This window comes from Equus caballus, chromosome 6 (genome assembly GCF_041296265.1).
Source record: "Equus caballus isolate H_3958 breed thoroughbred chromosome 6, TB-T2T, whole genome shotgun sequence".
NCBI classification, from domain to species: domain Eukaryota; kingdom Metazoa; phylum Chordata; class Mammalia; order Perissodactyla; family Equidae; genus Equus; species Equus caballus.
The window spans coordinates 71126047-71151974 of record NC_091689.1 but is presented as its reverse complement, the minus strand read 5'-3'; the positions used below and the strand labels follow the sequence as shown (position 1 = coordinate 71151974).

General features: G+C 36.6%; 1 protein-coding gene across 1 annotated transcript in view; it reads left to right on the top strand.

Annotated features, from left to right (window-relative positions):
- CPNE8 (copine 8) overlaps positions 1-25928 on the top strand; it is a 209089-nt gene that overhangs the window by 66562 nt on the left and 116599 nt on the right. Inside the window, exon 6 of the mRNA XM_001503265.6 lies at positions 4409-4485. Coding sequence (XP_001503315.3) covers positions 4409-4485 — 77 coding nt within the window. The remainder of the gene's footprint in view (positions 1-4408; positions 4486-25928) is intronic.

Genomic DNA, 25928 nt, shown 5'->3' with positions numbered 1-25928 from the left:
TGAGTATTAACAAGGAAGAGAACAGAAACATGAATGTGTTTATATAATAGTCAGCTGGAATATGGTGGTATGGCAATGCTTCCCTGGATTTCGATCTGTGTTATGCTAGTAATAAAACTAGATTTAGATTGTTGTGGGAATAATCCAAACGCTTCCTCTGATTTGCTGTTTTTTTAACTACTTATGCAATGTGAAACATATCATTATTATAATGCTTTGTATTGCTATGCTCTCTGCTTTTTTCTTCTTTTCCACTTCTCACTGCTGGGTCTTTCAGCTTTAATACCAGCATATTGGATTCAGGTTAATATTTGGATACTTTTAAAGAGTGGTCGAATGCATCCTAGATACTAAGAATATGGTTTGTGTACATTTAAACACATTATCAAAACTAAGTTCTGTCTGTGTCTTATTTAGATTATAAAGTTGTAATTAACTCATTTAACAAATATTTATTGATCTCCTGATCAGCTTTGGGAAAGCCCAATAGTTAATGTGATTGAATAAATTGAGGGATTTCTCAACTGCCAGCCAGTCGAAGCTAGATTTGGTCTATTTGGTCTATGCGTGTGTTAGAGTTGTGGAAAGGTACCTGGATTTATTACTGGAAATTCTGTTATGACCTAATTATGACTCATCAACTGGAATGCAACATCATAGTAAGAAACAATAAAGCAGTTCATGTTATAGCTAATATTTATTTCTATCTTTATCTAACTATAGACCAAAGTATCTAAAAATATCCTTTAAAGGACACTAATTATATCACTAATTTTGTGTAAAATGCATAGGAAATGTGAATCGTTGGGATGACAAACAAATGGATTCAGTAGAGCTTTCCAAAACAAGGAGTAGTGGACAAATATTATGTTTGATTTTTGCATTGTGAGTAGTAAATGTGTTGCTTGATTGGGAATACACAAACATAGCAGACGTGTAACAACTACATAAATGCCATTAATATTTAGAGGCAAAGTGTGCAATAACTATAGAGACAATGTGTGTAGATGCACACCACATCTTTTTATTGCACATTTTGTTGATTTTATTATTTTAATTTCCTTTTTGGTCCAGAATGATGATATTTGCGTGTTCTCTGTTAATATGTGTCTGCCCTAATATGGATATGCTCAATGCTTCTGTTTGTTTTCTTGAGTAATTATAGCACAGAACAGCTTTTACTGAGACTTATTACTCCATTGGCCAAATCCATTTAATATGTAGTATGTGCACCTGCCCATCAATATCAGTATCTTTATTTTTTCTAGAAAAGCTTTCTAGAATCCCCCATATGTGGTTTTGCTGCTGACTCAGAAGAGCAATGATATATTCCAAAACTTCAGTATTCAGTTCTAACTTTCTTCTGTGAGACTTAGAGAAATTTAGATTATTTTTTAACCTGTAAACCTATTTGTAAAGTCTCTTTTGAAATTGGGAAAGACATGTTATTATTAAGGATATTTAATTTAAATATGTCAGAGCTTTACTTTAAGTACTTTTTACCTACTTTGAAGCAAAGTTTAAAACGATTTGCAGTTTTATGAAGGTATTGTCATTCTGTCAGCCACCAGGTTCCAGATTCAGAGTTATTTTCTGTCTCTCTCTCTTCGTCTCCCCACTGCCCCACCCCCCCACCATGAACAAGTACAGGTTACACCAAATCTTGTCACATTTCTCTGCACTGTTCCCTACCATTTGCTACAACTTTAGTTTGGACCTTAACACTTGGCTTCTTATTAGCTACAATTACCAAGCAAGGGCTCACCATCCAAGGTGCATAAACAGCCTGTTATTACATCAGCCTTTGGGAAAAGAAAAATAGCTTTATTTACAAGATCGATCTGCAAGGAGACAGGAGGCAGATGCTCTCAGATCTGTCTCCCTGATCCAGGGCTTGGGGCAAAATTTATGGGAAGAAGAACTGGGTGGTCTAAAGTGTGGAGATAGATGATTGGAGGTAAGGAGAAGTGAGGTAATTCATCTGTGCAAGCTTCATGAGGTCAAGCTTCATGGCTCTTCGTAGGACTCATGTTCACAAAATGGTGGTGTTAGCATGATCTGAGGGTGCAGTTTTCAGCCCTTTGATATCAGAAGAGTCACTTATCGGGCATTTGCACAGGCCCAGTTGATGGGTTGGTGGTCTCAATCAGCCTGAACTGGACATGGAGTCGTTTTTCAGTTTTGGAAAAACCACTCTTAATTACTCTGTTAAGATGGAGTCAGTTGGACTAGTGCTAGAGGGCCTGTGGTTACACTAGTATCACCTTCTGATTGATCTGGCTTCTGGATTTTTCCTCACTCCTCAGTCCATTCTGCAAATTGGTACCTGAGCAATCTTCTGAATGCACTGTTCTAATGGCATCCCTGCATTGTGGAAGGCTTCCAGTTGCTTCTGATTATCCTGAGGCAACTTTTTTTTGCCTGGCCAAGAGGGCCTTCCACAATCTTGGCTCTTCATCTTCATTTCTGCCCTTTACTTGAGGCCTTCTCTTTTTTCATTGCATTCTTGCCTAAAACTCTGATCTGTTCTCTAGGACTATGTAGGGGAGGAAAAATTATTTTCCCTCTACCCTTTTGGATTCTTGGCTGAGACCCCTCTGTAATAAAAAGGACAGATTAATGGGAGAAAAACAAACAGAAGCTTAATAACATGTGTCTTCTTATATACATGGGAGATACCAAGGAAAACTGAGTAACTCCCCCAAACGGCCCAAGCCATCACCTGAAATACCATCTCCAGCTAAAAACAAAAGAGGTTCTTGGGGGATAGGGAGCCAGTTATGGGAAGTTTTCAAGCAAAGCATAGTGAAGGAGGGTATGGTTGTTGTACAAATTTAAGTCTCTGCCTTCTCTGGTGATAAGAGTTTCTAGAGATTTAGTCATCTTCCTCTTAATGCAGGAGGGAGAACACTCTTACAAACAGAAATTTCCCTTATAAATGTAAACATCTCTTACAGAAGGGCAACTTCTAACTCAGTTTTCAGAGCCTTTTCTGTGTCTGCTGTTTCTTAAAAAAAAATCAGCCTAAAATAATCCTTATGCCAAAGAGGCGTATTTTGGGATGGCAAGTTCTGCTCCCTTGTGACTAGAATGTCCAACTCTCTGCTCTCCATGATCTGATTCCTACCTAGTTCCCAAGGCTTATTTCTTTGGGGGGACATATTTTGCTCATCATCCTAGTCTACAGTGGTATTTTTTCCCCTCATGAGACTTAGAGCACTCTCTCCTTCCCTTTTTTTTCATTGAACAACATAGCTTTTACTTTTGTGATTTTATGCATTTTAAAATATCATTTAGTAAAATCTAAAGCAACATTTTGTTTACTGTCATTCCTCTGTCCATCCTTCTTAGAGTTTCTCCTGGGCCAGGTCACTGTACAATTTAGGGAGATCTGCCACCTTCTCCTTGAGGACAGATTGGAATCACATACGGCTAAACTAGAGAGTGTGTCTCTCCCTGAAACACCTCTGTATTTTCTTGACCCACTTTTCCAGATGGTGTTGGAGCCCTTATTTTATTGGCGTGTGAAGTTGCATTGTATTTATGATATTTAAATTCTTAGGCAGCATATCAATCTAGAATCAGAACATCTGGGTTATTCCTGACTCTGCTAGTTATTGACTGCCTAAAACATGGAAAAATCAACCTCTTAGATGATTGGTTTCTTTATCTGTGAAATGACATATTGATAACAGACTTCACATTTTCCAAGGTTATTCTGAGTCTTGAAAATAAGATTCCTCTACTTGTACGCTAATGAACTTTATAATGTGTTATACTTAACCCATTTTTAGGCACTTCATATATGCTAATATTAACTCATGCAATAACTCATTGAATCCTCAAAACAACTCTGTGAGGGGGAGTAATACATGTTAGAGATGAGGAAACTGGAGAGCTTAATTAATTGCCCAGAGTCACAGGCTGTCAGGGGTGGTACTACAATAGACACCTAGCAGTGTGGCTCTGGACCCTAGTTGTAGCCGTGACATCACACGACCTCTCTGTAAGTAGCACTGATATTTTTAGCCACCTCTGCTCTGTGCTGTCACGGTTTGCCTCTTCAGCCCAAAGCTTAGTAGTTTCACAGACATCCAAAGTCAAATTAAATTGTGACTTCAAATCCTGGAACTTTTTCCCATTTTCATTTTAAGTTAAAAAAGAATAAGAAAAGAAATGCAATATCTAAACACTCAACAAGGCTGCTCTGTTATTAAAAAGATAAAAGGCTGTGCAAACTTAGGGGAGAATCATGTGCTAAAATTAATGCATATTGAGCTCATTTTATTATTGAAAGTTAGAGAATTCAGTATTTCAGCAATGAAAACAATGCAAGTATGATGTACAAAATAGATAGTGTAAAGACAGTTTGGGAAACTATGAGCTTTAATCCTTTTATCTATTGCAGGACTTTCTGGGACAAGTGTTTTGTACATTGGGGGAGATTGTTGGTTCACAGGGAAGTCGCCTGGAAAAGCCGATAGTGTAAGTATCTTTTAATTCAGACGATGAAATGTTAACCCTTCAGCTTCTATCTTGGCAGTTTGGAATTGATGAATACATGGTTGTAGACCAAAAGTGGGTGTTATAATCTCATTTGAGTTTTTTTCTCCCAACAAATAATTTTGACATGTTTGTAAAGGATAATTTCTATTTCCGCTGTTGTATGCCATGCTACAAAATGTTCACAAAATGCAGTGAGCAGATTTAAATAAGAAAATGTGTTGTTTTCCTTTTGGTTGTGCTAGTAAGTCTTAGACTTAGTACTTTTTGCAGAAGATTTTACTCTTTTGGGCCAAGGACTATATGTAGCACTGCCTTTTATACCATATGTTTAATAAATGCATTTTTGGTGATTGAGATTTTAATAATAATTTTTTCTACAAAATCGGTCTGTAAAGACGACAGCAAGTGTGTAAATGTTATGAGAAGGCGGTCACTAAGAATTGCATCTTCCATCTTCACCTTCAATTACTGGGATCATGTTTCGTTTTCAGATCAATTGCATGGGATGATCCAGTTTTCTCCAATTCCAAATAAGACAGAAAACAAACTCTAGATATTTTCCCTAGTTCTTTCTCCTCCTCATCGTCCTTCTTCCTCCCTTGCTAACCTTGATTATATTTGGATTCACTTAACTGTTTATAAAAATCAAAAGATCTAGGGAGAATACTAAGGCATTTGCAGAGCTAACCACAATGTTTAAAAGTTTGGGGAATTTTGAAGTCTATATCTTCACCAATCTTTTAAGAATCTCCAACTCACAAAATAAATGTCGGTCGAAGCTCCACAAATTTGTTCACCTTTGACATCAAACACTTGAATTGGCTAAGGGATCGTTCTCACTTTCCGTATATAAAACGGAACTTCGTACTTAGTGTCTTCAGTGCTGTGCAAGAACTTTGTAGGCTACTAAGAAGTCTATGCATTCTAACTTCGTTTATTTAACTTGATTTTCTCAGAAAATTATTACTGAATGTCAGTTTGAAAACTTTTGCATATCAACTACTTTTTAAACTTTCTTTTCATGTGTAATTTGTTTTCACATGATAGAATTTGGAAGCTTATGATTCAAATATATTTATACCCACTTTAATAAGTAAGAAGTAATTTGTAAAGCAAATATAAATATTTTATTAAGTGTGTATAATTCTTATTGCGTTTTCTAGGCTAGTGACTTAGGCTCATGAGGATTCTTGGAAGATCACTAAATCTACCCTTTTTTTGTTAAAGAAAAGAATCAGTAATATACACAATGCCACCTTAAGGATGCCTTTAATATTCTTCGAGAGAAAACAAAAGCAGTTAAAATAAGGTATTTTTATTTCAGAGCAACAGAATAGAGATTTTTATGGAAGCTGTGCTCATATTTTTAAATTGATAATTTTATTGGAAATTTTTCTCTGGTGTTATTTTCTGCATAAGAGGAAGTCATAACTCTTCTTTCAATAAACTCTTAGATTACATAGAATTTTTCCCAGTGGAAAATCATCATTATATTAGCCTTGATACATGTTAAAAAGTTAATATTATATTGGTTGAGGTATGTGGTAAATAGAATATACTGTGAGATGTGGTCCTTGTTCAGCTGACTCAACAATTCCCACTAGACAAGACCAGCAAAAACAAATTCATGCTAAGGGGTGAAGATAGCTAGAGAAACGGTTGGCAGAATATGCAAATGTTGTAGTATTTGCTGGCAGTCGAGTCATGATCATTTTACATAATCAGAAAGGATGCATTGCCCTTGAGATTTTTCTTAGCTCCTGCTGAGGATGGGGTAGCGTAAATGTTCGGACAACATGGAGCTATTGTAACTACATGTTTTGCTACACCTATAGGATATTTTTTAATTTAGGCAAGCTTACTAAAAGTGTTGATATTATTTCTTTCTTACTGAAAAAGGTACAATTCATTAAATTTTTTGAAGTATATTTAACTAATCTTTTATTCAGCCTTTGATCTTATTGGGCAATCTTTTCAGGCAAATAAACATTAAGAAAAGTGTTTAAAAGTGGGCTTATTGTTTGAGCAGTGGGAGATTTTTATATTTTTCTAAGTAAATTTAGCTAAGCAAGTGTTAATACTAAATGGGTAATGAAACGTAGAGCTTGGCTGTAACAAAAAGGTTGGTACAAAAGAAAGAAAGAAAGAAGAAAACTATAAAAATGGCAGAATGATGGCTTATTACATGGAGGAATTAAAGTGAATACTTGAGATAAAGAGAACAAAGGAAAGAGATGAAAGAGGGAACTCAAATAGGAGATTAATAAAAAAAAGGACAGTGAAATTGAATGCAGTTATTTTGCTAGTGGAAGGATATTTTGGATTTATTAATCAAAGCATTCAGTAATATACTCATGTGCTCTCACCTGAGCAGTTACTCAAACCCAGGTGAACACTGGATTGGAAAAAAAAAAAGCATTTTGTAGTCACCCACCTTCTTGCTTGAGAAAATATTGGCTTTTATTAAAAACTCTAGCTATGAGACAGGTGTGTGTCTAGAGCAAAGGAAATAGGTGTATTTAAGAGCCCGGTCCACTGGGCTAAGCATGCTGTCTTGGGCTCCTGCAAGTTCAAGTGCTTTGAGAGAAGATGCAACTTCTTTTCAAATGGCATTTTACCCCCTTACCTCAACCTCAAATGAAAAGCAATCAAAACCGTTCGTATTTTTTCTTTGAAAAAGCATAATTGGGTTGAGGGTGTGAAATACTGTTTGTGTAGAAGCTTTCTTTGCCCATAATATTGAAGTAGCCCTTTATAGCAGCTGGTTGCTCCATGGATGCTTTCAGATTCCACAGTCATCCCCGCTCAGTGACATCCTTTTCTATGTAGTTGAGGTTTTGAACCAACTTAATGGACAGATGGTGGAGAGAGATGGGAAGGCTGGAAAACAGGGGATATTTCAGTGGAGGAGGGAATGGCTTTAGAAGAAAGGATGGAGCCAGGGAGAACATTGTAGATGATGCCAGGTCAGGGAAGTGTTTTCTTCTTTGACAATAAGCTTGATGACAAATGCATCTTCTAAAGATTTCATGTTTTATCACACAACATATAAAAACAGTGGAATATATGAAAGCATGGCAGAAATGATGAAGAAGTTCATATTGGGGAAATAATATGTATCTAACACTGTAGCCCTTGTATCTCTATCTCGTAGTTCCTTTTACCTCTGCCTGTCCCTCCCCTCCCTAGGGAACCTGCCCTGGCCAGGGCTTAGCTGTCCACTTAAAGATAACATTGTAGGATGGTCCCTCAACATCCGACTATTTTTCATGGTCTGTTTCTCATGGCTGGAGATAGAAATAGAATTTGTGTACTCTCCTGCTACAGCCATTACTTTTGGCAATCTGGTTAAGGAATTAGGAGACTTTCCCTATCTGGATGGCTATAGGCCTCAGAATTGCAGCACAGGACATCTCCTAAGGCAGATAATCCACCCATAATTAATAGAATGGGCTAATCTTGAATTTAAGAAGTCTTTCTGTGTCCCAAATGTTATTTATCTTAAATAGCATTACCCAAGTGATTTAGTGCTTATTTATCAATTTGTTTTAGAATGGAGATTTATTTTCCCATTAGTTTCCCATTTATATTCTAAATTATTCAAAAATATTCTTTTGTTTTCTTCCCTTTAAATGGTCTGGTTTAGATCATTTTCTGTTAAGGTTTCAGAATAATTTGTTCTTAATTGCCTCAGAAGCGGTCTGTTAAAAATGATGGTAACTATAAAATTTAGAGATTTAAAGCAGACATACTAGAGCTTTAAATTATTTATTATTAATCAAGGCTTTGAAAACTAAATTATGTTTATTACAAAGGAAGTGTGGCTTCCTGTATATAACTCATGCCCTATTAAATAATCAGAATTTAAATTTAAACTTGTCTTTATTTTCTGTGCTTCAGTTATTGTTGTCACTTTTAAAAATAGATTTTCTCATTGTATTATGAGAATAGAAATTATTATTTTAAAAATATTTTGTAGGAACTTAGGTGAAATTTTTTGAAATTGATATTCACGAATTTTTAGTCTACTTTTTAATGGCAGCTCAAAATTTTCACAATTTCCAACAGTCTGTTCTGTTGGATTCAAGTTTTGAGCAAATACATTTCTCATATCTTAATTCCATCCTACACTTTGGTCTTTTCCCTAACCCTCCTAAAATGAGTCTTGTGCTGCTTAATTTGTCTGCAGCATTTACTGTGTCTTTCTATGACTCATCGGCTCCTCTCTAAATCGTCCCATTATTATTTAGCATTATACTCACTCAGCAGTGTGTTTTCTCATGCTGTGAGATTGTATCCAATTTTCTGTGTGATGCTGTCAGAGAATCTTGCTTCTTCTATCTTTAGGGATCTCAGTGATGGATTCAGCAAAGCCTTCCAAAATGCTAGAATCAGCACCAGTTTAAAAAAGATTGCTATTCTCTCCTCTGGGAGGAAAGTATTTATTATATTCATCAAGTAATAGACCTGTTTGTTCCCGGTACTCTCATCCAGGTGTGCCTGGTTCTGTATGAAAGGATGGGGCAAAGAGGCAGGGACTGGTGGTGATTAGAAAGAAGATTCTAACTCTGGGAAGGAGTGGGAACTCCCAGGGTAACTGAACCAGCAGCTGTTTTGGCTAAGGGAAAAGATTATGTTCTTTGCAGGCTGGCTACAGCAGCAGCTTGTGATCCAGGCAATCAGTAGTGTGAGAGGATAAAGGGAAGGATGCAAGAGGTATTAGTGAGTGTCCTGACAGGTGTGAAGAGCACAGGGACAGGGACTCAGAGAGGCAGGTGGTAACTGGAAGACCGGCTTGCGGCTGTCTCATAAACATGGGAATCCCAACTCTGACATAGGGTTCAAGGACCAAGCCCTTTGGGTGCTGAAGTTCAACAATGGAAATGGGGGGAGAAGACAAAAATAGAAAGGAAGCTTGGGAATAAGGCAGAAGACTGAAATAGAATATGGCTTGAGGGGGACTTGAGGCTGAGCCTTAAAGGTTGGCTTAAAGATCTGACTCAAATGTTGCCTTATCCTGAAAGCTCTGTGTGTCTGTGAGTGCATGTGGAGGTCACGAGTCAGTGTGAGAAGGAAGAGGAGGAGGAAGAGGGGTGGGAAAATGGTTAGTGTTGAAGGTGAGAAACACATAAACTCACAATAAAGCAGTGCATGTCTTTGTTGTGCAATTTTTTGCATGTGGAAATATAGTCAACTTTGGGGGAAATTTTGACATTCAAAGTCATCCTGACTTTAATAACTTCCCTGAAAATTAGATTGATGTTGTCATGCTCTGGTTTATTTTATTAGAAAGAATATTGAGTTGGGAATCAGAAGAGGATGTTTTTAGTCTCATCTCTGCTACTAGCTTGTTATATATTATTACAAAATTTGTACATCTGTATTATATTTTTATCTCTGTAGGTCACATTTGTATTATGAAGAATTTAGTCTAGAGATAAATAAATAGCCACATAATGGAGTTGGTTGTACATGGACTCTGGGGGCAGTCAGCCCTGGGTTTCTTAATTTATTAGGTGTACAATTTGAGCAAATTGCTTTAAATTCTTTAGCTCCAGTTTCCTCACCTGAAACTTATGAATAATACACTTTTAAAAGAGTCGTTGTAAGAAATAGCAATACTTTATATAATTGTCATGGAGAATACTGGAACTTAATAAACACTCAAATGGTGATTATTGATATTGTGTTGTTATTAAATATAGCCAATATCTTTTAGGAAAGACTTCTTAAATCAAATCACCTAATAATCTTCTCCATCTCCCCTTTCCTCCCTCACTCCCATCCTTCATTCCTGTCTTTCTGTCTGTATTTTTGTCTTTATTTTTCTTAGAGAAGTGTTTAGCTAGGAATTCAGCAAGCTTACATAATGGGTAATTTTGAACTAAACTTGATTACATTTATATAAATTAATTATAAACCAAAGATAAATATTAAAAACTATTTTGTCTCTTTTCAGTATAGAGCTGAACAGTCAAATTGGGGGAGTGAGTTAAATTTCTGCTTTTCATTAGTTTGGGTTTTACAAGCATACCTCCTTTTATTGTGCTTCGCAGGTGTTGCATTTTTACAAATTGAAGGATTGTGGCAATCCTGTGTTCAGCAAGTCTATTGGCACCATTTTTCCAACAGCATTTGCTCACTTTGTGTCTCTGTGTCACATTTTGGTAATTCTTGCAATATTTCAAACATTTCATTATTTATTATATTTGTTATGGTGGACTGTGATCAGTGATCTTTGATGTTACTGTTGTAATTATTTTGGGGCACCATGAACCACACCCGTACAAGACAGCAAACTTAATTGATAAGTGTTGTGTGTGTTCTGACTGCTCCACTGACTGGCTATTCCCCGTCTCTCTCCTTCTCCTTGGGCCTCCCTATTCTCTGACACAACAGTATTGAAATTAGGCCAATTTAATAACCCTACAATGGCCTTGAAGTGTTCAAATGAAAGAGAGAGTTGCACGTCTCTCAGTGTAAATCAAAAGCTAGAAATGATTAAGCTTAGTGAGGAAGGCATGGCGAAAGCCGAGATAGGCTGAAAGCTAGGACTCTTGTGCCAAGCAGTTAGCCAAGTTGTGAATGCAAGGAAACGTTCTTGAAGGAAATTAAAAGTGCTGTTCCAGTGAACACATGAATGATAAGAAAGCGAAACAGCCTTATTGCTGATGTGGAGAAAGTTTTAGTGGTCTGGATAGAAGGTCAAACCAGCCACAACATTCCTTTAAGCCAAAGCTTATTCCAGAGCAAGGCCCTATTAACTCTATTCAATTCTATGAAGGCTGAGAGAGGTGAGGAAGCTGCAGAAGAAAAGTTTGAAGCTAGCAGAGGTTGGTTCATGAGGTATAAGGAGAGAAGCCATCTCCATAACAAAAAAGTGCAAGATGAAGCAGCAGGTGCTGATGTAGAAGCTGCAGCAAGTTACCCAGATCTAGCTGAGATGATTATGAATGGGGCCACACCAAACAACAGATTTTCAGTGTAGACAAAACAGCCTTATATTGGAAGAAGATGCCATCTAGGACTTTCACAGCCACAGAGGAGAAGTCAATGCCTGGCTTTAAAGCTTCAAAGGACAGGCTGACTCTCATGTTAGGGGCTAATACAGCTGATAACTTTAATGCTCATTTACCCTTCTGAAAATCCAGGGCCCTTAAGAATTATGCTAAATCTAGTTTGACTGTGTTCTATAAACCGAACAACAAAACCTCGACAACAGCACATGTGTTTACGACATGGTTTACTGAATATGTTAAGCATACTGTTGAGACCCACTGCTCAGAAAAAAAGATTCCTTTCAAAATATTACTGCTTATTGACAATGCACCTGGGTCACCTAAGAGCTTTGATGGAGATGTGCAATGAGATTAATGTTGTTTTTATGCCTGCTAACACAACATTCATTCTGAAGCTCATGGATCAGGGAGTAATTTTGACTCTCAAGGCTTATTATTTAAGAAATACATTTTGAAAGACTATAGCTGCCATACATAGTGATGCCTCTGATGGATCTGGGCAAAGTAAATTGAAAACCTTCTGGAAAGGATTCACCATTCTATATGCTATTAAGAACATCTGTGATTGAGGGGAAGAGGTCAAAATATCAACATTAACAGGAGTTGGTAAGAAGTTGATTTCAGCTGTCATGGATGACTTCAAGGGGTTCAAGACTTCAGTGGAGGAAGTTACTGCAGGATGTAGAAATAGCAAGAGAACCAGAATTAGAAGTGAAGACTGACAATGTGACTGAATTGCTGCAATCTCATGATGAAACTTGAACAGATGAGGAGTTGCTCCTTATGGATGAGCAAAGAAAGTGGTTTCTTGAGATGGAATCTACTCCTGGTGAAGATACTGTGAAGATTGTTGAAATGACAATAACAAATTTAGAGTATTCCATAAACCTAGTTGATAAAGCGGTGGCAGGCTTTGAGAGAACTGACTGCAGTTTAGAAAGAGTTCTACTGTGGGGAAAATGGTGTCAAACAGCATCGCATGCTACAGAGAAGTCCTTTGTGAAAGGCAGACTCAATCAATGCAGCAAACTTCATTGTCTTATTTTAAGAAGTTGCAGGGGGCCGGCCCTGTGGCTGAGTGGTTAATGTTCCACATAATCCACTTTTGGAGCCCAGGTTCTCAGGTTTGCATCCTGGGTGCAGACCTATTCCACTCATCAGCAATGCTGTGGAGGCATCCCACATACAAAGGAGAGGGAGATTGGCAAAGATGTTAGCTCAGGGCTAATCTTCCTCAACCAAAAAAAAGAGGAGGATTAGCAATGGGTGTTAGCTTAGGGTGAATCTTCCTCACCAAAAAAAGAAAAGGAAAGGGCCATTCAATAAATTAAAATGGAAAAAAAAAAATTGTGCAGCCACCTCAACCTTCAGCAACCACTGCCCTAATCAGTCAGCAGCCATCAACACTGAGGCAAGACCCTCCACCAGCAAAAAGATTATGACTTGCTAAAGGCTCAGATAATGGTTAGAACTTTTTAGCAATAAAGCATTTTTTATTTAAGATACGTTTTTTCAGACATAATGCTGTTGCACACTTAATAGACTATAGTTTAATGTAAACATAACTTTTATACGTACTAGGAAACAAAAAAATTCATGTGACTTACTTTTTTGTGATATTCACTTTATTATGGTGGTGCAGAACTGAACCCACAATATCTCTGAGGTCTGCCTGTATAAGATAGTGTTATTATTTTGTTGGAAATGTCCTGAATTTCTAAAGCATTGGAGCTGTGTTCATATGTAGTTGCAAAATGTAACAAAATGTAATCTAGAGTTCAGTATCAATTAAAAATTATTTTTCTCTCATTTGCAAAGATCACATAGATGTGTATACATATTAGTAATTTTCATATTATCCAACACATTAAAAATTGAGCCATTGATTGCATCTTAGAGAGATGTTAGATGCTTCATGGACTTAGAGTAAGTCTCCAGGAGAGCCCCAAATGAAAAATTGTGCATTCTCCAAAGGCCAAGGGTAGAGGGAATTGTAGTACATTTCCTTATGTATATTGTGCAAGATTGTGAGTCTTCTATATAATGGAAATTTAATAAATGTTAAGCTGGACCACTTTGTTAAATTCATTTGTGGATCTGACCTCATGCTCTGGAAGGATTTGCAGAGATTGAACTGTTTTAACCCAAAAAAGCAGACTGTATACAGCTACAAGCCCCCACCCTTCTCTGCTTTACTCAGGAATTCCAGTGGTTATAGCTATAGGCATATAGGTGAAAAACTCTTCTGAATAGAAAGGCTTGTAAAGGATATGGCCAGTCGTGAGAGAGATATAGGTAAGATAAATAAATTTTTCTCAAAATAGCCCTGTATGTCATCATCAGAGACAAACCCTAGAATGGTAGATCTGTTGTTCTGATTTGAATATTTTTCTGTTCTATGAGGCTTGTGTACGACTAACTCCTTTAGGAACCCCAGTTTAAGAAAGAAAAATAAAAGGCAAAATCATTTTATGTCAGTGTTTACTATATAGACTATATTACTGACTAGATTTGTTTACTTTTCTGTCAGACAGAAGCTGAGTACAGTAGAGGTCTTAGAAATTTTTATTTATTTCTTTTAATTCACTTATTCAACAGATCTTTACTGAGAATACGTTATGGACCAGAAACTGTTAGGGACTAAGTAGACAATTATGAAAACACAGAGTTGTTGCTGTCCTCCTTGAGTTTACCATTTATTCTTTAAATGAATAGTCACACAAATAAATGTAATTACATATTGACATAAACCCTATGAAAATTAGATTACTGACTTCGACCAGAATATATAGGCCATATTTAGTATTTGAATGTTTGTCATAAGTGCATTGGGAAAGTTCATGATTTTTTGTTCAAAGAGGTTCATTCACTTCTGTATGGAGAATGGTTGTGGGTAGTTAACAGAGAGATGAGTACATTAACTACTGTTGGAATAATCCAGTTCAGAGGAGAAGTGGGCTGATTAAAAATACGTTTTGAAGGTTGATTTCACAAAGATTGGTGGTAGGCTGGTAGTCTTGGTTGAAGAAGAAGATTTCAAGAATGACCTTCAGATTTCTTGCACAAGTAACTGAGTAGATACTGTATTCTAAGATGAAGATCATCCATTTCTGGATTTGCCACAAGTGATCATCAGCTTTAGGAGTAGATGAGTCATTCTATCCTTATGTTGTAGATGCTGGTGTTTACCCAGAGTAGAAACCTTTGCAACAATTTTTTTTATTTGCATTTGCCTAAAGTCATTGGGTTAGATTGAAAACTGGTGGAAAATCCTAACCGAAGGAAAGAAATGCTGAGACATGATCCATGTTATTTTGGAGGATGGGTTCTAAATTAAATAGTACCTGCCTTTATGGAATAAACATTCCTAGTTTCACTTAGTTTAAATATCAGATGAGTTTCTAAAGGGTTACCCTTTTTATGGACAATGTTTAGAAATCACATTGGGATAAAATCTTTCAGAGAAACTATAGCTTCCTCTACGGTGAAATTCATTTCTCCTTTGTTCCTTCTCTGCTCTTGTTCGTATATGGCATAATTTGCTGGATTCTTGGATTCAAAATGCAGGCTGCGAATATTAGTTCTATAGTTAAGCAAACTAGTAGGTGAGAAAAGACCTTTATGGGCCAACTTTGGAATAGACACATTGGTCTGAGCTCTAACTCACTGTTGAGATGAATGTTTGGAACAAACATTTGGGGATTGTCTCTGTTCTTGTACTTACACTCAACTGGTTCTTTGTCCTCAAAGCAAGTGGAAAGGGAGCAGTAAATGTTTTTTAAAATAATACTAGCAGCTAACTTGATTGAGTTCTTATAATATGTCAGTCGCTATTCTACCTGCTTTACACATAGTAACTTCTTTAACCCTCAGAGCACCATTATGAGGTAGGTAGAGATTGTTGTCATCCCCGTTCATCAGGAAGAAACTGAGACAAGGACTCAGGAGTAACTAGCTTCAAATAGGGTTGTTTGTTTTGTGAGCCTATATGCTTAAACACAGCACTATATTGCCTTCAATAAATATATATTTATGTACAGCTCTAAAAGAAAATTTAAATTTTTATTCTATTTCATTTTAGTAATACAGAACTATTTACTTAAAAGTCAAGAACATCTCTGGATAGTGAGAAGAGCTTTCAAGGGACATCCATTCTGACTAAGGTCATTTCAAGGATGAGATTCTTTCTCATTATCTTTTACCCACACAGCTCTTCTTCAAGCACAGTCCAGTATCTCACTTTTTCCTGAGATAAATAGTGCTCATCCCTACAAAAGTTTCTGCTTCTTGCATCTATCTTGGGTCATGAACACCCAGCTTCTATGGGCTACTCCAGGCTTCCGTAGGATGTGTGCTGAGATTTTTCTCTTCCCTATGATTACTGAGAAGACAGCAATAACCCTGGAAGTAAAGAGAGGTATAACTTTCCAGTGCCAGCCAGGTATGTCCAGAGGGATTGCAGCTACTCTTTCTGTGGTCAACTAAGATGAACGTACTCTTCTCCAGGGGTAGCATTAAATTTTCTCAGAGCCAAATAATCTAAATAGAAAGACTACTACAAGAAATTTTAAAAATAAATCCATATATAACTTTTTGGAAAAAAGTAAATAAGTATATCAGGGTTTTTTTTGCTGGTCTTCTGGAAAATCATTTTGAGTTCACTGTGTGTTGATAAGTAAACTGCACCATGTTCTCATCCTTCCTGGTCGTTTCTTCCATTTGGTAATGCAGGATGACCTGCCTCCATTTCCCAAAACACAGAGCTCTCTGCTGCCTTCTTCCCTTAGAAAATTCAGGAGAGAGAGAGATTAAACATACTGTTAGTGTTTTTATTTATTTATTTTTATAAGCCTTTGTGAATAATTAGCCTTGATTGGGCTATGGTGCCATTTTAGGTACAGGTAGATTTTCAGCAGGCTGCCCTGAGATTAAATTCTAGTAAATGAAAAATCTCAGTAATCTTTGCAACTCACTGTCTACTTTGATACCAGTCTTGTTTGGCTCCTCCCCATAATCATGGAGGTAGATCAATTGAATCTCAACTATTTCTGCATTTGAGTGAACTCTGAGGAAAGACTCTAAACATGGAGGGCAGTTCAGTAAACTGACATTTCCAAATATATCTATATTCCAACATATATTTTTAGTTATTTGCATGAATGTATTGTTGTTTTAATATAAATACCATTTCGAGCTAACTGAATTGATAGCGTCTCCCAGCATTATGAGGATTCTTTCCTCCTTCCTTCATACTGTTTTTGTTTGTATTAAATTCTCTATTGTCCTTTCTTAAGCAGGTCTACTGAAAAACATAATCAAAGGAATACACAGTAGATGCTCCTGCTCTTTCTTATTATATTAATTCACCTGTGAACATATGTGGGCTCCACAGCATGCTGGAGCAAAGCACCTGAACAGCCTTCTAAAATTCAATCAAGAGGCTGAATCCCACTCCATCCCTTTCTTCATGTAACAATTGTGAGAGGCTTAAAAAGAAACCATTATATCCTCTGTATTGTAGAGACCTGCCTTGTAAATAGTAAGAATTAAATAAATGTTTATTGAACTAAATTTTCCAGAATAATAGTCACACTGTTATGCTTCTTCCTTTTTGTTAAGTACTCTAAGTGTCTCTCCTGCACATTATAACTTTGTGCTTCAGTTTCCCAGAATTTGGAACAGAATTCTTAGATTATAATATCGTTGCTCCATGCGCATTTTACTACATTACAAATGCAAAGTATACTTTTAGTGATATGAGCAACCTAATATTGGATAAATGGGTAGAACTAGTTTATCATAAGCAAAAAAAGTAATTTCTTAAAAATTTTGACATGTGGTATTTAAGAGCTAGGATCACACCATTCTTGTCAATAATTGCTTTCAAAGAAAATCTCAATCTCCAGAGATAATGAGCAGTTTCCTTTGTTTTTATTACTGAAAAACTATGTATCAAATCATTGATTGTACTCATAGTGATTCTGTACCATGATAATAACCATCTTGTTTTCCTTTTAATGTCAACATTTACATTCTAACTATAAAACAAGATCACATTTTATTTAATTGTAGTGTTAAAAATTGCAGAGTAACAGATGGAGTTCTTGATGAGCACAGTGTTTCAAATTTTAAACAAAGGTTATAGTTTCAGTTTTCTGGTATGTGACTTATTTTACCAGTGAACATAGTGTGTTTCCTTTTGTGATCATTGGTTTAATAAAATCTTAGAAATGGCATTTTGTTAATATTTTAGAGATAAAACATTGCATAGAAAGATAAATGCATCAGCTTTGAATGAAATGAATCATTAGTTTTGAAAAAACTGTGCTTGCATGGATCTTTTATCTTTGCCTTTGGAAATGACATAATTTCCTCATGTAATTAGATCTCGAAAGAAAACTAATGTACTAAAAATAAGTTTCTCTCCACTTGAATGTTAGAGTTTTCAATTATTGGGCTGTTTATGTGGCTTTGATTTTTCTTTGTTTAACAAGAAACATTTGATATCTTATGTCAGCAACCCCAGCTATTTGCCTTCTCTGTATCCACACCCATGGATGCACCATAGGGTCATAGCACAGAACCAAATGGTCTGGTGACATCACTGACTCCTGGGCTCTGTCCCCAGTTCCACCTTCAATGCTCTGTGACCCTCTTGGGCACATTTTCCCTGTCTCCTCAGCAGCTTTTCCAAAAGGTTATAAATAACCTTCTTCAAGCTCTCTATCTATCTCCTCTCATCACTCCCAGCCTTTTATTTTTACAACTTTACCTTTGATTCTCAGAGAACATAATGCCAAATAATATTAGTTGCTATATTTGTTATTTAGCACTCTATCGGACTGCATCAAGAACTTTACATATATTATAGCATTTAATCATTCCTCAATCTAGCGAAATAGAGATTATTAGTTAAATTTTGCAAATGTGAGGCTTAAATAAGTTAAATACCTTGCCCAACATCAAGAGAAGAAGTCAGCAGGATGGCTTGTTAAAAATCAGGTTTGGCTCCTTAATCTTTGTTCAGATTTTGTCCACTACAGGTGAGATTCATTTTACCTTTTTCTCTCCTGGCTTAGTTGAGCATATGTTTCTCTTCTTCAGGTAAACAGTTTCCTCCATCTGAGCCCAAATTGCGTGCTACACAGACATCCCGGGGGGCATTGTATATATCTTCAACTTTCTCCCTGCCGTCCCCAAGACGTGCAACTGTGCTTCTACCTTATGCTAGGGCTCTCTCTCCATTCTTCCCATCATGGCAGATAATCTTCAAAGACTCTTCTTGTACAGCTTGTCAACTACCACTCCCTCTTCAACCTATCTTCATAATTCCACTCAAATGGCTTACTTGGGGCCAGATACCTCCTCTGTGCCATATCTAGCAGGTGCTTTCAATTCTCAACTGATTTGGCCTCTCTGTGGTTTGTGTGCTATTGACCACCTCTTCCTTGAAATTCTTCTCCCTTTGTTTTCATGACACCGTCTCTCCTAGTTTTCCTCCTGGATTTCTGGAAGTCTTCCTAGTCTCCTTCACTGGCTGAAGAATGACCTGAAATTGTGTGCAGAATGCTGGGTGACATTTTTCTCCTAGCTTTTATTGAGTCCTAAATGTATCTGTGACTCAACAAAGATTAAGGCCTACAGCCTACACGGTATGTTACTCTGGATGATCTCTTATATAGCCCTAATTTTAACTGTCACCTATATGCCATTGATGCTCACATCTTATATGTGTTTCTCTCCTTGGCTCTAGATGCATACATAGAACAGCCCACTGAACACGGATGTCTCAAAGAAATTGCAAACTGAATATGCCCCAGAAGTGAATTTATCATTTATTTTGTCAAAACTCCCCCTGCTCTGTCCTTTCTCTGTGATAGCATCACTGGACAGTTTTCTAAGCAAGATAGCTGAGAGCCGTATTGCGCTCTTGCTCCCTCTCTCCTTCCTTTCCCAATAAGTAACCAAGTTTTCCGGAATCCCTTGTGCATCTCCACCTCCACTACCCTTGAGCAGCAACCCTTCTTGCTTAGATATTTATGCAATTCTCCCAACCGGGCTTGATGTCTGTAGTTTCAATCGGCGTCAATCCTGTCTGCATGCACCAGCTCCTACTGGTCTTTCTGGAGTCAGATATAAAGTCCAGCCCCTTCCCTTGTTTGAAATCCTCCAATTCTTTCTCATAACCTTTAGGGGAGAAAACTCAACTCTTTGCAATAACACTTGAGACCCAGTTGTGTACTCTAATATTCCCGAACATACGTTATTCTCTGAATGACTTGCATTTCCTTCAGTGGGTCATATTCTCACATTGATCTCTGTGTCTGGAAGGCATTTCTGCACATTGTCCCACTTGCCAGTGTGTACTCACCTTGTTAGACTCAGTTCCTGTCACCTGTGTACAATCTCCTTTATTTCTGCCAGAGTAAGATTGATGTCCCATTTTTGGTGTTCTAGCACACGCGTCTTATTACAGTTATAATATTCATCACATTTTATTGTTACTGCATCAGTATCTGCACCAGTTACAGCATCTTTACTGTGTGTTTATTTGTTTTTCTTCCCACTGAGCTCCTTTAGGCTAGGGACTAAATCTTCTTCAACTTTATTTGTTTCTTTACTACCTAGCAAAATGCCTATAAAAGGGTAAGCACTCAATACATCTTTTTAAAATGATTGTATTACAGAACCCTAGAGAGTACTAGTTGCCATGCCTTGCACGTAAGGTGATAACTCAACAAATATTTGTTGCTTAAATAAGCAAATGTATTTTATTCTGTTTGTATTGCAATTCTGTAAAACTAAGTGATCTATGTATCTAATTTGTTTTGCTTTTTGGACCTATAATTAATATGAAATACAAACTTCTATTTTCACTAGTATTTCACAGTCAAAAAGTCAGTTTGACTATCATTTTCATATATTAGTATCATAAGTTCATGAAATAGGATCATATGAATAATTCATTTTGAGATTAAAGAAGGATTCATACATTAACAAAGAAAAATCATAGTTTCATGTTAGGCTTACCTCTTATATTAAAATCATTAATGTTGATGAATAACAAATTAATTTTTACATGTTTATTTCTGTATCATATAGTTTGCATTTCACTACAGGGCAAGTTTCAGTCAATTATTTGTATAATCTGTTTCCCTACTAAGATCTAAGTCTTTTCCTCTCACAAGGCAAGTATAAACAGAGCTCTCATCTATTAATTATTTAGGTGTTACCAAATTTTAGTGCAATATTACATAAATACTTCATTGTGCCACTGGATAACTTTTTTTGTTGTTTTTTTGGTTTTGGTGAGGAAGATTGTCCCTAAGCTAACATCCACTGCCCATCTTCCTCTTTTTGCTTAAGGAAGATTGTCCCTGAGTTAACATCTGTGCCAGTCTTCCTCTATTTTTTATGTGGGACATGGCCACAGCTCGGCTTGATGAGCGATGTGTATGTCTGCACCCGGGTTCTGAACCCGTGAACCCTGGGCCACCAAAGCAGAATGTGTGAACTTAACCACTGTGCCACCAGGGCAGCTCCTACATTAACTTTTTTTGAATTTAATTTTTAAAAAAGAGTTAGTCCGAACAGTTTACTTTGAGTTGTTCTTACCCCAGTTGAGATAGACTGGTTTATGGTGGAAAAGGTGTTTATTTACCTTCTACCCAGTTAGGAATTAGCTCTTACTAGAGCCTATGTCCCCTCCACTCCTCCTTATAATTTGGGTATTTGTTACCCAAGTACCGCTATTTGTTACCCAAATAGCAGTCAAGACTGGTCCAAACCATATGTCAAGTTGGTAAATTTTTTATTGAAGATTATCCCTTAATTCTATTACCTTTACAGGTAAAACACTTAGAATTCTCATTCTGCCCTTTAGCTGCCTGACCTTCTGTATCATGGACTACCCTTTCATTTCTTTGTCACCTTCCCCTCTCTCCCTGCCCTCAATCAATGAATGCACTGCATCCTGTTATCTTTGGCCCGTTCATCAGAGAGCTAGTACTATAATAAACAAATCAGTGCTAAGGTTGTATTGAAAGTATGCTACTGGTTTAATTTGTTACTCTTCTTGTTGATCCATATTGAGTTATATTATTTAGTTGGGGGCTTCTGAAATCACTCTCATAAATCAAATGCAATTCAATTCAACAAATGCTTAGAGAACATCTAATAAGTGCCAGATGTCTTTAGGTATAATCATGCAGAGATGGCAATGCATAATTCCTCCATCCTGGAACTCACTGCTCTTATGAATGATCCATGTAAACACATAATAACAACTGTAATTTATTGAGTACTTGTTCTGTGCTATGTTTACACACATGTGATATTTAAAACTGCATTATTATCTTGACTTCTCAGAGGAAGAAACTGAGTTTCAAGAAAGTTAAACAACTCATTCAAGGTCAGAGTCATTAATTGATGTACTTGCGATTTAAACTCCCCAACACAATCTCTATGCACTAGGTCTCATTGTAGCCCTATAGGAGTATCTACAAGGTAGAGAGGGAGAGGAGGAATTCACCATAGTTACGGGAGTCAGAGAAGCAGCATCTGAGTTGGGCTTTGAAAAATGAAAAAGAGTTTACCAAGTAAACAGTCTAAGTCTAAGGATGAATCTGAGACCCTGAAAGTTTTAAACCTTGAGAAAGGCTGATAAAGGAGATGTTTTAAGGCAGGAAACTTTATGTTACTGAACACATACCCCTTTGGTGATATGACTTACTGCTTTTAGCTCAGCATATACAGATTAATTTTGTGAAAAATATTAAGCCTGATAGCAGCTTAAGTATGGTTTCGTTTTTCCTGTTTTTTGACTTATATAACTGAAATTATACTATATATTTTTCCATGACTTGAGTTTTTTGCTCAAAATTGTTTGTGAGAACCATCCATGTAATGGGTGATGTGTGAAGCTGTAGTTCATTCTTTTCATTGCTGTGTAGTTATCCATTTCATGAATTACAGATAGATTTACCTTATATTAAATTGATGGACATTTTTTTAGTTTCTTGTGTTTTTTTCTATATAAGTAACGCTGCAATAAAAATAATTATATATCTTTTTATTATATGCCTAGAAATGAAATTCTGGGGTCATAGGATATGTGCAGTAAAGAAGGGAAAATTTTGGCCCCTAGAACCTTTGCTGTGTGATATCACACGCATGGTTATGTACTGTACATGGCAAGAGGAACTTTGCAGATATAATTACAATGAACTAATCAGCTGACCTTAAGATAAGTAGATTATCATGAATTATCTAGATAGTCTCAGTGTAATCACATGAGCCCTTAAAGACAGAAGAGAAAGGGAGAACAAGAAGTCAGAGAGATGCAGCAGATGGAAGTCAAGGAGATTGAACACATGAGCAGTATCTTACCTGCCTTTGCTGTCTTGAACATGTAGGAGACCACATGGAAATCATGAGAAGGAAATGAATTCTGCCATCAAACTAAATGAGCTTGGAAGTTAATGCTCTCCCAGATCCTCTAGATAAGAACCCAGGCTGGTTGACAATTTGATGTGAGCCTTGTGCAGCCCTAAGCAGAGCACCCAGCTGAGCCTGCTGAAATTCTGACTTACAGAACTGTCTGATAATGAGTGGGTGTGTTGTTTTAAGCCATTGAGTTTATGGTAATTTGTTATGGCAGCAATAGGAAACTAATGCATATTTTGGTAGACAGAAGTGGGGTGCTACTATAATAAATACTTTAAAGTATGGAAGATAGATAGAAGACTGCTCCGTGGAGGAGCTTTTTATCTAATGGAGTCCCTATGACATACACAAGAGACCCACAAAGCTCTTGAGAATTTTATCCCAGCAGAAACCCTGTGAGCTTGGACTGAAAGACAGAGAAAGTATAAATGAAAGAAGGCTGTTGGACCCCCCAAATTATACTGGCAATCTCTTGCTACCTTTTATCAAAAAAGAAGAATAACCCAGAGGTTGTAGTGTAAACCATAGAAAACTAGTAGAGTTTGCTCAGCTGGATTTCAAAATCACTTTGGACTGATGATTCATCTTACCTTATATTTTTTCCCCTTTTGGAACAGGAATGCTTTAAGTATTATCCTATGCCTGACCCTTAATTGTATGTTGGGGCAGATAATTTGTTTCTTTAGAGACACAGGTGCCCTGTTGGGAGGAATTGTGCTCCATGATAAATTATACCCAGAGCCTTAACCGCACTTGTTTAGATGATGAGATTTGAAACATTTGAGCTGATAAGATTTAGATGAGATTTTTGAACTGAGTCAGTGTTGTAATGGGATGGAACCTTCGGGGACCTGTGGAGGAGGTGAATGTGTTTTGCTATGGGAGGGCCATGGATCATGGAGGGCCAATGGGTGGACTGGGGTAGGCAAGGTTTGGCTTCTATGACCCTCACATTCTGATGTCATGCCTGTGGTTATGTTATGTTGCATGGCAAAAGGACCTTGGCTGATGTAATTAAAATTATTAATCAGATGACTTTAAGATAGAAAGGTTATCCTAGATTATGTAGGTAAACCCAGTGTAATCTTGTAAGCCCATAAAGGCAAATGCGAATGTCGGAAAGATGCAGCAGAACAGCAAGTCACAGAGACTTGTAGAGTAAGAAGGACTCAGCTCTTTCGTTGCTGGCTTAAAGATTTGGGCGGCCAATGAGAAGGAGTTCAATTCTACTTCCTGACAACTTGAATGATCCTGGAAGCAGATTTTTTCCCAGACAGCTGATTCCTTAATTTTGGCCAGACACTAAGCAGAGTTCCTAGCTGAGCCTGCTGGACTTCTGACCTTCATAACTGTGAAATAGTGAATGGGTGTCTTTTAAGCTGCTAAATGTGTGATAATTTGTTACGGCAGTTACAGGAAAATAATAGAAGTAGCTTCAGAGTTATTAGAAATAAGCAAAGTGTCTTCCAAATGGTCCTACCCAATTTGCTTTTCATGACAGTATAAAAACATTCCACTTGCTTCTACTTCTTGTCAAAACTTGACATTTTTAGAATTTGTTGTTTTTGTCAGTGTGGTATATATTTCAATTAGCATTTCTCTAGTTACCAATGTGGTTGAATATCTTTCCACATATTTAATACCTGTTTGTTTTTCATCTTCTGTAAAATACCTTTCATGATTTTGGCTCATTTTTTCCTTTTAGACTATTTGCCATTTTCTTGCTGATTTTTAAGAGTTCTTACATATTCTTGATACTAATCTTTTGTTGTTTGACTATTTGAAAACATCTTTTCCTAGTTTATGACTTTTTTCTTCTCTTTTTAGTCTGGTGTATTTTGATGAATGGGCATTCTCAATTTTAATGTCAAATTTTCCATCATTTCCTTGCTCATTTGTATTTTTTATCATTAGTTAAAGAAATTCCTCATTATCTTGAGTCACATTTCTTTTTAAAAATTATATATGTTTGCTTCCTGTTTTTAAGTTCTAGATTTAAAAATATTACACAATCTTGTATTCTCAGAATAATTGCTATTAGTAATTGTTGTGTTATTGGTTGTTTGATTAATTTTTTATTTACCATCTTCAACATTTTAAGTGTACAGTTTAGTAGTGTTAAGAATAGTCGTGCTGTTGTGAAACACATCTCCAGAACTTTTTCATCTTTTTATTTTTGTGATTGGCTTATTTCACTTAACGTAATGTCCTCAAGGATCATTCATGTTGTAGCCTATGACAGGATTGCCTTCCTTTTTAAGAATGAATATTATTCTGTTGTATGTATACTTCACATTTTGTTTATCCATTCATCCGTTGATGGACATTTGGATTGCTTCCACCTCTTGACTATTGAGAATAGTGGTGCTATGAACATGGGTGTACAGATAGCTCTTTGACACCTTGCTTTCAATTCTTTTGCATATATAACTGTAAGTGGGATTGCTGGATCATATAGTAGTTCTACTTGTAGTATTTTGAGGAACCTCCATACTACTTTAAAGGCAGTTGCACCATTTTACAATTCCACCAACAGTGCACAAAGGTTCCAATTTCTGCATATCCTCACCAACTCTTGTTATTTTCTGTTTTTTTGATAGTAGCCATCCTAATAGATTTGAGGTGATGTCTCATTGTGGTTTTGATTTGCATTTCTCTTATAATTGGTGATATTGAGCATCTTTTCATCTACTTGACCATTTGTATATCATCTTTGGAGAAATGTCTATTCAAGTCCTTTTCCCATTTTTTTTGTTGGGCTATGTGATTTTTTTTTTGGTTGAGTTGTAGGAATTCTTTATATATATATGTAAACCCCTTATCAGATATTCTAGATGTTAACCCCTTATCAGATATACGATTTGCAAATATATTCTCTCATTCCTTAGATTGCCTTTTCACCCTGTTGATTGTGTTCTATGATGCACACAAGTTTTTAGGGTTGGTATAGTCCCATTT